At 40.8% G+C, this 16,536-nt stretch overlaps 1 protein-coding gene across 1 annotated transcript; it reads left to right on the forward strand.

Annotated features, from left to right (window-relative positions):
* Positions 1-5,323: 5,323 nt before the first annotated feature.
* Positions 5,324-10,864, forward strand: loxl5a (lysyl oxidase-like 5a). Its single transcript, XM_073476878.1, has 7 exons — positions 5,324-6,311; positions 6,992-7,100; positions 7,748-7,885; positions 9,248-9,404; positions 9,562-9,657; positions 10,124-10,239; positions 10,801-10,864. The coding sequence occupies exons 1-7, from the start codon at positions 5,324-5,326 to the stop codon at positions 10,805-10,807; spliced, it is 1,611 nt and encodes a 536-aa protein (XP_073332979.1). The 3' UTR covers positions 10,808-10,864.
* Positions 10,865-16,536: the final 5,672 nt, after the last annotated feature.

Consider the following 16,536-nt stretch of genomic DNA (forward strand, 5'->3'; position numbering starts at 1 on the left):
CTGGAGCTTCACAGTCAAACAGCATTGCAGATCCCTTCTGAGCAACTGAAGTAGATGGGGACTTTTTGTCAGTTGTTTTACTGTAAAGCTCCAGATATGTTTTGTTAACTTTGAAACTTCACTCGACTTTTCATTTGCATGCTGCTGAGCAGATATTGACTGGATTGTAATTTTTTGGGTGGATTTTTTGGTCCTTTTTCTTTCTCTTCAGTGTGTTATATAGGGTCTTGTGCATGTAAAAGGTCTTGCAAGTTAAAAAGTCTGCACCAACAGAAGCTCCTGTCTCCCACAGAAAACACTGCTCCTGAAACACCTCGTAAGCAGTCCCACCTTTAATTCTGCAATTCCATCACCATGTCATATATTTGCATAATTTATGCCTAAAGTCACAGTAGAAGTGAAGTTAACTAGAAGCTGGAAACACGACAGAGCTGACCGGAGACACGGTGAGCAGTGCTGGCTCAGGCGTGTGAAAGCTGACCAACCACAGCTGACTGGGCATTTGGGAGTGTGTCAGACGGAGGGTGAATACAGAGCTGCTGCACTGGACAGTATGAGAAAACGGATGTGTTTTTAGAGCATGAACACATGTAAACCTATTCTAGTAGAAACCTAAAATACAAACGTGAACCTGAAAAGAAGCATAATGTCTCCTTTAAGCCTACTGTCAATTTGAAAAAGCAGGGTGCCAGCTGGGCTTATAATGCATCTTTAGTTAGCTTCATTTTATTGACACCTGTGATGGTAGCCTAACAACCATTCTTTCACCGCCTAATGACATCAGCTGTGGGTACACGTAATCTGTCATGTGCGTGTCTTGTGGAAATGGAGTGACAAGGTGATTGTTGTGACGCTCTAACAGGTGGACGTGGAGTTAACCACACTGTGCTGGTCCCCCGGTGCTAAAAATGACAGCAGTATGTGTGATGGCTGCAGGAGCACGCACACAGGACGATCTGTTCCCCAAGTACAAGCATGAACACTGCAGAGAAAATAAGTGTGTTTTTCTGTGTTTTGGATCATTTTTACACACACATACCAACTGTATGTAATCATGCTCAAAAGGTTAACAACATTAAGCTTCATGTCGTGTATACGTGTACACGCACACGTCAGCTAATGCACATTTGACCTCTGTGAACAGTGGCTACATTATTTGTAGTGAAAACAGATCCAGTCTAGACATTTTCCTGGACTAACCTGACCTAATTACTCCCAGCTTGTGATTGTGTGACCTCCATCAACAGTGTGGGTTTGTCTCAAATCAGTCATATACACAATGTACACAGGAGTGTTACACTGAGGATGGAGGCTATTTTCTGTTTTTATGATGCTTGCATATGTACACACATACAGAACATTGCAGTGTAAGTTTGTGTAGGTGCACATGTTTAGAGTCATCCATTCTTGTTTTTATATCTCTTAAATGCCTGTTAAGAATAGAGATGCTGGATGACTACTATCACATGAGACTAACACATGCAGGAGGTGAATCAGTGCTGATCTGAGACACTGTGAAACAGGTTTTACAAGAAGTGTACATTGAGATTTTTAATTTTAATTTTTTAAATTTTAAATTTTGAATTTTTGACGTGGATATATGAGTTTCTGGCCTTTGTTTTGGATTCACAGACGTCCTCTCTAAGTGCGTCATAGGACACTGAGGTTTATCACCCACATGGAAAAACTCTCACACAGTATCACAGCATGTACCCATGTACGTGATTGCATATAGTACCAGGAGTGGTGAACTATGTACTCAAGTACTGTATTATAGAGGTCATGTTATGCTTTTTGGGTTTTTGCCTTTCTTTTATTGTGTTATGTAATATTTTTGTACATGTAGAAGGTCTGCACAGAAAACACTGCTCCTGCACTACCTGAAACGCCTGGTTTGGAGACAAGCCTTTACTTCCGTAACTTATGTGCATCACATTGTAACAGGCATTATATAAATGTATATTTTTATATATTATTATAAAAAATATACACTCCAGTCAGTCAGCAGACATACAGCTGCTACTGCTGTAGCAGCTTTTAGTTTCTATGCTCCCCACCTGTGGAACAAGCTTCCTGAATACCTGAAGTTTGCTCATAGCTTCTTTTAAATCTGTTGCTATTAATTTGCTTGCTTTTGTTTTTATTGTCTTGTAAATGCAATTCTAAAATGTTCTTAATGCTGTATTTTTAATGTATTAAGCATGCCTCTATAAATCACCTTGAATTGCCTTGTGTCTGAATGTGCAAAATAGAAATAAACTTGCCTTGCCTTATGGGCCATACTTGAAAATATTGTTACTTTCCTCCACAGGATCTGTAAGTATAACTGAGGAGGAGTTTGGGCTGAAAGCCTGGCTTGAACCAGTCCCAGTTATTTGGGGAAGATTGCCACTTTCCCTACCAAATTCCCAGGTCTTATCTGAAAAGTCCTGCCTCTTTAACCACAGCCAGTGTTCATTGATGGTGTCAGATCCCACATGTGTGGTTAGCGCCAGGAGAGGTGGTGGTTTAAATCATGCGTGTCATCAAGTCAGGGATCAAGGAGTGTCACCATGCCACTGTGAGAGACCACCTAACATGCTGGAGGAATGGCACCATCCGGTTACAGCCTGCCTGAGCCAACCTGAGCTGGACCCTCATATTATATGTCCCAAGACTTACACACTTACGCAGAGCCACACACACACACACACACCTTTACTCCTGTTTCTCACACTCACTCATGGATTCATACTCACACAGATTGCTGAGAGGCTCTGAGTGCTTGCCAGGGTGTGTGGGTATATTTAGAGGGGGGTTCTGGTACAGGAGGTTTTATACACTCAGACCTCCGCTAATCCACAGTGTGCTGTTTGCCTTTGTCACCATGCACTCGGGACAGGCCCCACACGACTGGCTACCAGTCTGTCTGCACGTCCAAGGATCAGCAGGACAAAACAAAGGAAAAGGTGAGGGCCTCTCACCTACTTCCTGCCAGTCACCAACCCCATCATCATGTGTAAACACCTGCATCCGTCCTCTGGTGAAGGTAGTTTTCTGTGCCTTTATGCTTTATAGTAAGATCCTTATAATTAGCATTAGTTAAAATAATAATGAGGCCTTTATAGTTCCTTGTATGATGCTTAATAACATTATCAACCTGCGATTTAAGTGTTCATAATAGCATAATAAACATGTTTATTATTAGATTACAAGACATTTATAAGCTCTTATAAGAAAGTTGTTAACAGTTTATAGAACATTATTAAACCTTTACTAAGCTAAACTAAACGGTTAATTAGTGAATGATAAAGAATTTGTTAATCTTAATAAGGCATTGTTCTCGCTAACTGCTAATAGATGGATAATTCAAAATGTATTAATCCTAATAAAGCAAATAAAAGCTTAGTAAAGGTTTCACAATGACATAATGGATTAATAAATGTAATGCTATTATAAACAATTATAAGAAACCCATAAGGCTTTTATTGGCATTCGTAAGCATCCATGAACAGTTTTAAGTTTCTCATAAGTTATTGTAAATGTTTATGATGCTATTATTAACACCTAAATACGCTTACTGATGTTCACAAGCATGTTATAATGACTTTATTATGGAGGACTGAAACTGCCAAAATCAGAAATAAATACAAAAATTAATACGTAAATAAATATAAAAAATAATAAATCAATGAATAAAATGGAAAACTAAATGAGTAAGTAAATAATTAGTTGAAATGATACAAGTTACATAAATACAGAGGAATATCTAGTATACGTCACATTATATGAATTAATTAATGCCTACAGCCCAACATATTAATACATGTTTTGCAGTTTCAGTCCTCCATAACTTATTACCTATTAAAATAATACTTTCTACACGGACCATAATATAAAGTGTTATTGTGTTTGTTTTCAGTCAGTGTAGGCTAGACAGTCCCATTTAAGAGCTGGAGATGGATATCTAAACGGTCTGTAGCCTAATAAATGGAGGATGTGAAGTCATTTAAAATTCTACAGTGACTACAGATTATAAATAGAAACTCGACCTGACTTTGAAGTGCATCAGGCGTGAAGATATGAAGAGGAGGCATCCTCTGAGAGATAAGATAGGTGTTGTGTTTCTTAATTACCCACTGAAGGACTCACATCACTACAAGGTTTAAAGTTAATTTACTTCAAGGTGGGAATCATTAATACAAGGTCCTTTGAGCCAAATCGAGAGGTTTACCTTGATCCCCTAATTTCCCCAAACAAGGAGCAGAACCTTCCAGTAATTTAATCCTCATGTTTATTTTAGACTGTCTTCATTCATGTTCAAAGCTGAAATATCGGTCTGTGACGTGTAGACACTCGCGTAAGTCACGAGACTTGGATCTAAAAATAGTTTTGAGTGGAGCATCAGCAGAGAATTGACTGTCAGTGAGGGTCCACTGCCCTCATGTGGTGGAGAAGTTGACCTGGCGTCAGTGTGGGGACTCAACAGGTGGAATACAGCCAGTTGAGTGCAGGAAATGAACTTCCCTACAGATGTGAACAGGACTAATTTTTTCCCCGTCATCCCACTTGTACACAGAGCACTGCTCGCTTGGATCAATGCAATCCTAATGCACTTATTGAATCACGTCTAAACACTGTGATAATGATCTTAATTTCAATAAACTCCGTGCGTCATGGCGCACTGAGCGCCCAGACTGTTATTTTGGATATTTTAGATTGTGTTTTAATAAACTTTTATAATAATAAACATTATTTATACTGTATTGCACCTTTAAACAGATTTTACAAAGTGCTTTGACCATCACGCAAAAGCAGGAAACTCAGGAAGATAATATTAAAGAATAAATATTCAACAGTCGAGCCAAATTACAAGGAAGCCGCGTCTAAGGTGAGTTAAAACAAGAACTCAGAACAGAAAATGTGAAAACACAAAAAGTCATTACAAGTAAAAGGAATAAAAGTAATAAAACAGGCAAAATCAAAGAAAAGGAAGAGAGAGAATGAAAAAAGTAATGCAAAAATAGAACAATATTTTATGGATGTAGCAATAAGCTGCTACTTTTTCTCCATCTCGAGATACCATCCAGTCGATGGTGGTGAAATGGTTAATCTGAGACATGAGTGCGGCTCTTTGTTGAGAACTGGGTGGATGAAGCATTTTTTGATGAAACATTTGAAGACGTCTCAACCCAAACTCTCTCTGCGGTGATGCTGTGCGCAACTGCGTGACGGAGTCGTGTGTGTTCAAAACACCACCCCATCACCCATGTCAGACTCAAATGTTCATCGTTAATGTCTCAGTGTTGGAGCTCTTCAGCAAGAGACACCATCACATTTAGCCATGGAGAAGTTTGTGCTTGTATTGATTCTCATGTTAGATGTTCTGGTGCGTTTGGGTACCGGTCAGCACCATTTAGGCGCACGTGTAGAACCGTGGAGACACCGGATTCAGTGGGAGAATAACGGGCAGGTGTACAGCTTACTGAGCACGGGGAGTCAGTATCGCTCACCTGCGCAGGTCCGAAGACGCACTCAGCTCTTATTGACAACTAGAAACAGTTTAAACCGACTTCACCCTCCTGTTGCGCTCAGTAGATCCTCCAGAACCAGATCTGGAGACCTCGAGGACGCAGCCGGGAGACACTCTCAACAAAACGACGTCAGTCAGATGGATGCGACAGTTCTCGGTGCTGATGCGGGTCAGTATTTACTCGCTGCGGGTCGACCCGGGGCACGCAGTCAGACCGGAGCGCGCCTCGCAACTTCTGGAGAGGCTGCGGGATACCGTTCACAACAGGCACCGTCCAACCGCAGCTTCATGCAGGAGTTCTCCGGCAGCGGGTTCCCACGAGGAGGACGGAGCACACCTGCAGATGACGCTGGTGCACAACAGGCCACTGCGTCTGCGGTAAGGTCGCCGGACTTTGCGCACAGCCGAGGCGACAGGACGAGATCCGAGAGCTCAGAATCACCTGCCACAGCTGGATGGGTCAGCGTGGCTGAGGAGGATAGAGGGAATGCACGTCGCATCCAGCAGCAAACCAGTTTAGGAGACGCTCGCAGTGCGCAAAGAGCGCACCCACTAACCAGACACACACCGGAGTCAAACGTCTCTCCCACAGCGCTTTCCAGCAACTCTGTAGAAATACACTTTCCTCGACCGAGGCAGGATACGACACGGGCTGCGGACATGAGTGACCCGAGGGATCCGCACAGTATTCATCACAGGAACTCGGTTTTCTATGATGTTTACCCGCCGGACCGCAGGAACAGGGCCACTGTGCGCCCTCCACCAGGGCCAGGCTATGGCACCAGGTTCTTCCACAACGGTGAGACGTTATAACTGAAGTGTTTAAAGAGTAGTAAAAGTGTGAAAAAAAGAGATTCCTTTTTTTTTTTTTGGTAACAGCCTAAAATCACAGTCTGAATATTCAACAATGGATTACAGCTTATTCTCGGTGAAGCAGCACTACAGATGCCTCATGCTCGTTTTCAAAATGTAAGCCCCCTCTTCTCCTAATGCATCTTTAATGAGACTGAGAGTTAATGACAAAACTAATGTCTCCAGTATGAGAGCCTCTGAGCAAAATTCAAATTACATGGTTGAGTGACAGACTGGGAGCAGGTCATTATCCACTATAAGTTATAATAAAGTATTCAAGCTCTCCTTTCAATAATCCGCTCAAGTATGCTATTAAAGTATTTGATACATGGAGTTTAGAAAGTAAAATGACTTGTTTGACATGATGCATTCACAGTTCATTAACAACATAAACACTGCAGTTGTTTTTATTTGTTAAAATGTGTCAAACCTCCTTAGTAAAACCAGTAGATGTAGACTTTTTCTCAGAGATTATAATTAAAAAGCTTCCATCTTTTTTCTAGAGCAAAAACTAAAGGACCCAAAACAGTCGGACCACCTACTTTTAAAAAGTCTTAAGGAAATTTGATTCCCTTGGCTTTTCTTTAGTCATGCATGTATTTACATTATTTGGTTTTGTTTCCACAGGCCTGCCAGACTTGGTTCCTGATCCTTACTACATCCAAGCTGCCTCTTACATCCAGAGGGTGCAGATGTACGCACTTCGCTGTGCCGCTGAAGAAAACTGTCTATCCAGGTGCGCTTATTTATTTGACATAACACCACATCAATCAAATCAAAGTTAACTAGTGAAGACACAAGTAGGTTTAGATTCAGTCTGGATTAGCTTTTTTATGACTCTCGTGTTGCTCTCTACTGTGTGATAACATTTTATACCTTTAGAAACAAAAATCTATTTATTTACACAAATAAATAAAGGCAGAAATGACGAGAATCATTTAGGATTCCTTTGAGGTTGCCACATTAGGATGTGTGTTGGACTTAGTCCCATTTGGAAGCTGCAGCTGAGTGACAGAGCGGCTGGACACAAACCTGGCAACCGCCTGAGATTCTCTCCTCTGATCTGAGCAGCCACTTTGCCAAGTAAAAGCTCTGAAATGAAAGGGAAAGGATGCCTGAGGTGAACTCATAAACTACTGAGACGAGACCAGAAACCACCTCTGTGCCTTCAACAGTAAATCACCATTATGTAAACTGGTCGGAGAGGAGGAGAAGCAGTTTTATGCGCAGTGAAGTGTGTGGGGAGGATAATGCGATGTAAAGACACCACAAACAAAAAGGTGATACGAGTCAACCTCAGCTGTGCACTCAGTGGCCTCTGGTTGCAGTGAAGACACTCAAGGTAAACTTGGCTCACTCTCTTCCTGTTTTCCTTCCCTTCAGGTCTGCGTATCATCCGAGTGTGAGCGACCTCGACTACAGAGTCCTGCTGCGGTTCCCACAGCGAGTGAAGAACCAGGGAACAACAGACTTCCTCCCAGTGAAGCCCAGACACGAGTGGGAATGGCACAGCTGCCATCAGTGAGTTCAAAACACCTCTCAGTCCATTCGCAATGGTGTGCAGATTCAGGTTTTTGCAACCCAATCGGCAGAATAAATGTCAGCAAAGCACGTTTCTGCACAACCAGAGTTAAACCTGTGCTTATGCTCTGGTTAGGTTTACGCACAAAAACCACTCGACAACCACTCAGTCATGAAAATATCATGGTTCGGCTTATAATACCTGTTTTGGTCATCACAGTCACAGCTGGAGATGGTCCAACTTCCAATGAAAAATAGCCTGCTGGGAATGTCCACAGGTGTCCTTAAAAATATCCAGTGGTGTAACTCGAACTGGTTAGCCGTTTGACAGCCTTGTTGGCTATAGCAGTCTCAGAAATATCTTGTGTCTCTCTTTCACTCACTTCCAAAACAAAAACACGCACCAGCCAGATCAAGATCTATAGACACAAGGCGATGGTGTTTATACACAGAGGGCGCCAGAATCAGTAAGAACAGAAAGTTGCGTGTAGCAGCTTTAACAATAGAAAATTTAACAAAATGCATTTTTAAAAATCTTCCAGAATTTCTTAAAACACTGTGTTGATTATTAAATCAGTCTCATTGCAAACATACTGGGATGTAGTCCTCATCGAAATGTTTAAATGTGCATAAATGGATGAAATTAACAGTGCTGTTGTAAAACAAATAAGTGCAAAGAAACCAAATATTTACATACAACACTGAAAAATATTATAAGGATAATGCACTGTCAAATAGCCATATTCATCAGATTTGTCTTTTTAATACCATGATGCAAAACTGATCTGAAGTATTTAACCGTCGCTCAGGAGGTAGAGGGTTCAATCCTAAACTCCTTCTTCTGTCCACTCGTCAAAGTTTCCTTGACGCTGAACCTGATTTGCTCCTGATGTTCAGTCCAACATCTTGCATGGTAGCTCGCTGTCATCAGTCTGCATGTGAATGAGTTAATGAGAGGCAATTTGTAAAGTGTTTTGCATAAAAGCGGTGAATAAATGCAGCTATTTTCCATTCGGTCAAATTAACACAACTGTCTTCCGTGTGCTCCGACTGAACAGCAGAGAACAGAAAACTTCTCGAGGCCAAATCTTTTCTGAATAAACAACCCAAGCTCTATTTGATCATGAAAGAGCCTTGTTTTGTTCCTTTTTGGTGCTTTGGAGTGTATGATCAAACGACATTTTAGATGTGAGAAGATAAAAGACCCCACAGCAGCGTTTTTTAGGAATACAAAGTGATATGCACGAGATGCAATATGATGCAATATGAATAACATTCCCTATTTCTGTCAAAACACCAATAAGCTGATGAAGACAACAGAAAATGTGACTTCAGCAACACATTGTCTGTGTGTATCTGCAGGCATTACCACAGTATGGAGGCCTTCAGTAACTATGACTTGCTGGACATCTCCACTGGACAGAAGGTCGCTGAGGGACACAAGGCAAGTTTCTGTCTGGAGGACACGTCCTGCGACCCGGGAATACGACGACGCTTCGCCTGCACTGTTCACACACAGGTTCTTCTTCCTGGTCTATGATTTATTTATTTCTCCACCCATTATTCTATTAATTCAACAGTTAATTCATATTTGTTTAGTTGTTTCATTTTTTAAATTTGATTCAATGATGAGTCATTACCGTATTTTCAGTAATATAAGTTTGTATTTTTTTCAGGGGCTCAGTCCCGGTTGCTATGATACATATCACGCCAACATCGACTGCCAGTGGATCGACATCACTGATGTCCCACCTGGAAACTACATACTCAAGGTGGGAGTGTACGGATGCTTTATACGGAAGTGTATTGTATTGTACGTTTATTGTTATTAGGGGTCGACCAATATGGGTTTTTCCAGGCTGTTACGGATGCCGATTATTAGAAAATCAAGCAGACTGAAAACAGATATTTTGGACCGATATTCATTTGCAGTAATGAATGAATGAACAATTTACTCAAGTGCTGTTCTTAAGTACAATTTTCAGGTACTTCACTTGAGTACTTCAATTTTCTGCTGCTTTATACTTCCCCCTCGAACATTTATTTGATAAATTGAATTACTTGCAGATTGTGTTGTGGGCGGGACATTGTGTGAGAGGATGCTGCATCAGAGCCAAAGTAGCACATTTTCATATTAGTTTATTTTATCATCAATCCGACAGAAAAATCACAGATTTTGGGAAAATGTATCGCAGTTTTTTTGTGTTTTTCGTAAAAATTGTATCTGATGTTTCTCAGGTGACAGTGAACCCCTCTCAGCTGGTTCAGGAGTCAGATTATTCCAACAATGAGGTGCTCTGTGACATCCGGTACACAGGAGGCTACGTCCAGGCAAGAAACTGCAGGATCACTGTGTAAGTCAGCCTCATAGTGTTCTTACTCCTTATAGACACGGCGGCCATTTTCCTCAGACATCACACTCAGGGTGGGAAGTTCAAATGTCTTGTGCGTGTAGCATTCAACCACATTCTAGCTTACGTTACTGTTTGATAAGATTTATACGATTTAATACGATTAGAAAAGGTGTAAAATAATTCAGAAATATCAACACACATCTTGTAGACGTTTGTCTAAACCTGGAAGTGTAATACACAGGATGTAAACAAATGATAATGTTAGCTAGGAAGTGGTTGAATGCTAACATCAGCTCACGAGTAAAATGTTTTTTTAACTTCAAATATGGCTAAAAGTACATCCGTTTTTTCCCTGTCCATCATCATTTCCGTTGATAATCAACGGCTTGGTTAGAATGGGCGCCATCTTTCCATCTGGTATTCAGCTCCTCTGTATTAATCTATGATTCCTACCCGGAGTGTGACTTTGGAGGAAAATGGCTGCCACGTGAATAAGTTGTACAGCTGGGACCAGAAGTGAAAAGAAGAGCTCATTATTGATGTTTGTTCTTCGTTTCACAGAAGCTGACCTGACTCTCCCACAGGCACACTCAATACCGTCTTGTTGCTCTGAATTTACAACTGCTGCAGCTGTTTTACATTTAAATGTTTGCTACTATATAAATTAATCTGTTTGTATTTATGTCATATGATATATTGTAGCTACAGCCAGGCTAGCTGGATGTTAAGCTATGTTGATTTTAGCAATGCAAGACTGTACTGTCAGCTGTGTGTGTGCAGAGGACTCGAGGAAAGCGTGTTAGCGTGACTGGCAAATATAAAGAAGACAAGATATTTAGTCCACCTGTACGACTGAATTGGTGCTTATTTTGAAGAAAACAGTGGTGCTGTTCTCCCCTGAAATGTATCAGCATTTTGTCTTGTCAGAGATAATATCCTCTGTCTAATTTAGACCACATACGTGAAGGATTTAAAAGTGCTGTTAAAATACCTAAAACAGATGCTTTCATGCATACACTTCAAGCAGTATGATGATTATCATTTTGTGCATTTCTGTGTATATTACCCTTGCACAAATGTATAGTCTGTTCTTTTAAAATCTGGTGAAAGGGTTGATTGTTTCAATGGTTTTCTGGATTTTTATTATGTTTTACAATAAAGTTTTAATTGGTTATTTTGGAAACAAAAAGTGCCAGTGAAAACTGATGTCTCTTTTAAAAAGCTGGTGTAAATAATCATTACCAATTGGATAATTTGAACAAATGTTTAACAGCATGAAGTCATCTCCACTGTCCATCACAGGCTGAGTGTCATTAGTGTAAGGAGTGGTGCATTTCTAAAATGCTTCTGGAATAACACACCTCAGAGAAATACCTGAAATATTCCACTTAGCATGTTTATGTCACTCGGAAATGTCAGAGCTTCACACCACAGGCCTGCTGTTGCGTGTTTGTCATGTTGTGTTAGAGTGGATGAGTGATTGAGAAAAACATTTATTCACCTGGAAATAACTCCATGTGAGGTGTCTGGGAATGTCTCGCTCTATTTACACTTTGTCACAGGATTTGTTAGGAACACTGTCTGACTGTTGCGTGGAAATGTATAAATAATCACCACAACTATTTTTGTTAACACAATTCATTCTTTTTGCTCTATGTGTGCACTGTTCTTTGCTGTCCAGAGTAAATAGATTGCTTCATCGTCTTGTAATGTTAAATATACTGTAGAGCAGGTAAACTTGACTGTATAAACTCTCGTGTTACAGTCGTACAGTTCTCTTACTCTGCAGAGATAAATTCTTATTCTTCCATTTTTGTACTTTTATAAAGTGAGAGGAACTTTCTCGCAACACCTTGCTGAAAGAAGGAAAAAGTTTCAGTATTGTTTATGAGATGAAAATGCAGGCAGATGGGTGCTGAGGTCGTGGAGTAAATTTTCTCCAGTGTTCTGCAGCATCTGCTGCTGCGCCAGACGTCTCACCTCCCTCACAAGGTGGTTTTAAGAGTCTGTTTTAAACCAAGTGTGTAGGTTTGCTCCTTGTTTGCTGGACTGATGAGTCCTCCTCCATCTGTTATTGTACACTTCAGGAATCAGACTGGATATTTACACTGCATTAACATAGTGTACATTCACTGCTAAAACTCACTAACAGTGATGAAGGATGTATTGTGGCCTTTATTAAAGGTCCAATTTGTAAGATACACTGTACATTTTAAACATTGACTTCACTTAAAAAAGTTTTGAATGTTTTTTTAGTGTTGAAGTTAGTGAATGCCAACTAATGTCTGGGTGATGGGTTACAAAATACTTCACTTTCATCACGCAGACCTGATATTGAATTATGAAATCCAAACTAAACCCAAACATTTGCCCTTTTTTGTGCTAAAGCTGCACCACTCTTGTGGTTGAGCTCAATGGTTTCCTTTCATTCCACCAACGTAACTTTACTAAAAACACAAACAAAAGTGTATTTTTGAGGAGTTTTTGTATCACAACTCTTTAGGGAATCAATTATTTTCCCCAAACATGTCATTTCAACAAAATAACAGGACTTTGTGTGCAAACGCTGAACAAAAGAATAAAGTTTCATTTGTCTTTGAGTCTGTCTTTTCAATAATAAATCAAACTGAATGAGATCAGAAGCAGCACTGGGAGTGCTGCAGTTTGTGTCTGCACAGGGAACAAAGTGACTGCCACACAGTGTCCCTGCAGTCTCGCCTGTTGGCTCTGACGCTTGTTGACTGGAGTCTCAGACAGTCAGGACTCTGGGCACGGCCTCACAGACAGTCAGCCCGTGATAAGGTTGGTTTCTGTGGTCCTGCTGATGTCAGCAGTTAGCAGTCAGGTTTTCCTGGCCGTCTCCGGATCTGTGGAATTTCTCTCCTCCTCGCCATCTCCAGCGGGGGCAGGAAGGGGCGATCGGCACCTCTGCCCGTCCTGCACGCCCTGCAGGCTTAGCACGTCGGCCGGCCCTGAGCAAACAGCACCTGGAGTGGCGGAGGAGGCTCTGCCCTGACCCTCCGTCACACTCAAATTCACATCAGTGGATCACCTCGAGGCTTCTCTGACCAAAGATGGTGTGGGCTCAACAGAGAGGCCATGTTTGGATAAGAGGATGAGTGAAATGGGTTCAAGCCCAGTGTGATGTGGATGTACTATGTGTGGAGCACTGAGATTCTCCTCATCATCTGATACATTCACATCATTTGCATCCATTCAAACTTTATCATTAGAGGGATGGTAAGTCCTGAGGTGTGCTACTTTACTTAAATAATTTAAATTTGCCTCAACTTAATCAGCTACAACAGTATACTTTGCTGTATTCATAACTGGATGCAGCGTACGTACACTTTTCTTTAGATTGTCCTGCCCGCTCAGAAAGTGGCCTTCATCATTCATCATTAGCTTAACGCCCAGTTATGTGTCATATTGCATTTCAGTGGCGAAAGACCCTGAAAATATTGCACCTGTTTCCCTTTATTCAGTCAGCAGCTGATTCTGAATCAAAATGTGACAACAAGAATTGTATCAAGTTGTAGGATTCTCAAAAATCCCAACTCCTCATCACCTTATAGTTATACTTATAGTTGAGTGTTATGAGTGTGTTAACAAGCAAATTTACAACTCACACATCCAGCAGCTACAGAGCAACATTGTGTGCAACAATGTCCAACATTTACTCTTCTTTTAGCTCTAGTTCATTCCCCACAAACACCTACAGGAAATCTGGCTCTTTAGCCAGCCCAGTCATCAGGATATACTGTTAATAGTCAACATTTCTGCAAACCACAGATACATCCGAGGTTGACATTTGTACCAGACTTTCACATGAGGAGGTGGAGGGGATGGTGGCGTTACACCTGGGGGCCAGTCTGTATTTGGTTTTTGTTTCCTGAACCTAACCAGAGCATAAGCACAGCGCTTTGAAAAGAGAGAAATAGAAAATCGGACATAAACAAACAACAAAATAAAATAAAAGTTCCAACATGAGGAGGTATTCAGTTTTAACTTATCTGTGATTTTGCAGATATGTAGTTTGCTAACATTTATTCTGGCGACTGGGTTGTTTTGGCAGCTAAATGCTCGACTCTGTTCACCAGCTAGTCGTTAACCTTGTCTGTCTGCTGTCTGATGAAGAGCAGGTAGTGCACAGAAGGTTGTTGGAGTTTCTTTTCTGGAAACATCTGCCTGCTGCAGCTGGAAACGATGCAAAACAATGAGCTAAAAGAGGCAAAAACAAGACAAGAGGAACTGTAGTTTGTTTGAGCGACACCATTCATATCACACATATGATTTGATCCATTGTTAATTTAAAAGTTTTATAAAAGTTGTATTTTATTGCTGTACCATTATATCAGCTGAACGTCTGGCCACTTCTGAGTCATACATTTGTTCTCCTTGTGACTATTATTCAAAATAACCTGCTGTGGGTTTGAACAAAGCTCGTTCACATAGTGTTCAGACTTCATTGTAACAGACGTGCTGAAGAGTCTGTGGTTCTCATGAGATGAATCCAACTGTGACAGAGTGATAATCAACACGATGATATAAATCAGCAACCTTCAGATTTCATTCAACACTTTTAGATGATGATGAAGTCACACAGCAGCTCCGTGGGAAGACGGATAATAATACATACTGTGACTAATCATCTAGTGATTTGTAGCCATCGTGGTAATGATGAAGAACATATTGGAGAGTAACTCTCCTCCGACAGGGCTGATTCGTCTTTCTAACAGCTGTTCAAAGTGTTGAATTAACTCTGTTTATTAATCTACACATACATAACCACTGACATACTGAAGTGTTGCTTTTTTTAAGGCTCCCTGCTGTGTAAAGTCTGGAGTACGAGCTTGAACCATTACTGAAATAATTCGACGCCAACTCTGCACTAATGTTCTGTTTCCCCGTCTGGATATGTGGTCTGTATTTACCTTTTAGAGAACTGTTTGTTTATAGCAAAGAGTAGAAGCTGTTTGTGGAAATGACTGAATATTTCTTTCTCCTCCTGGTGTTACACATGCAGCCGAGTGTCTGACATCCTGAAAAAGGAAACAATGTTTACCTGGGCAGGACAAGGACCCCCTGAGTCTGAACATTTACCCATCATTACAGATTTAACTGCTCTGCCCATTTGAAATAGAAGAATGTGTGCATAATGACCCCTGTACTTTTCCTCCCGGGGCTGCTGTGTAAATATTCAAACACTCAACAGGCTGTCTGAGTGGATGCATGCTGTTATTAATCCTGTTATTGTATTATTTTTGGGCTGGGAAGTGGGATCGGGTGGGGAGGCGGCCCGGGTGAGGCTGCGAACAGGATAAGAGGGGGAGGTGATGGAGGGGAGGGTGAGAGAGGGCGGACAGGTTATTCAGCTGAAACCATCCGGTTATTTTGGGGTCTGAATTTGCTCCTAAATGCTCGTATTGCTTTATGGGTTTGACACATGAGTGTCAGACAATGTTCAGGTGTCTCCAACACATGTTCGTCTGTCACGGCTCCAGAGGCGTAAAAACACACATACATGCAGACACGCAGGAGAAGACATGAGACTGTTTTTGTCTGCTGCAACACAAAATGTTCTCCTACTGTGAAAAAGAGAGGAATGTGCGTGTACAGTGTTTGTTCCTGAGACCTGCCGAACATATTTCATGTTCGTTAGCAGGCTTGCTGACTGGCTTCTTAGAAAATGTGTATCTCATAGTTACTATACAACTACTATAATATTTTGTGCAGCAGGTCTAAATACAAGAGGCCCAAGTATTTATGGTTCCTTCAAGGCTTATCACAGAGTTGTTTCTTTTATCAGAGGATACCAAAAGATGGTATTTCATCAGTGAAATCACATTATAGTAGATTTGAATTATTGTGTGTGCAATAAAATCCCAAATCATGTTACTGTTCATATAATATAATCATTGTGCGGTGGCATGTGCATGATATTCTTATACTGTTGTAATAAGTAAGTAAGTAAGTAAGCTGTACACACTGTACGTACACTCTATTCATTTAAAGATTCAGACAAATTACATACGCTGTTAATTCCAGTGACCCTTGTTTGCTATCTTGTCATTTTTATGTATTTAAAACATACTGTAGTTCTACTTTTATTTCATACCAACCCACTTATAGCCTTAGCAAAAAGTTTGTCTACTACAAAATCTTTGTTGAGCATTATTGTCTTGATTTGGATACATTTCTGCTCAGTCCAAGTATACCTAGATGCCAAATTTAAAAGAAACAAAATCATCTTCTGTTGTTTTCTTTACCACACTCCCCACTCCTGTTACAGTGTGA

This window comes from Pagrus major, chromosome 11 (genome assembly GCF_040436345.1).
Source record: "Pagrus major chromosome 11, Pma_NU_1.0".
In the NCBI taxonomy this organism is placed as follows: domain Eukaryota; kingdom Metazoa; phylum Chordata; class Actinopteri; order Spariformes; family Sparidae; genus Pagrus; species Pagrus major.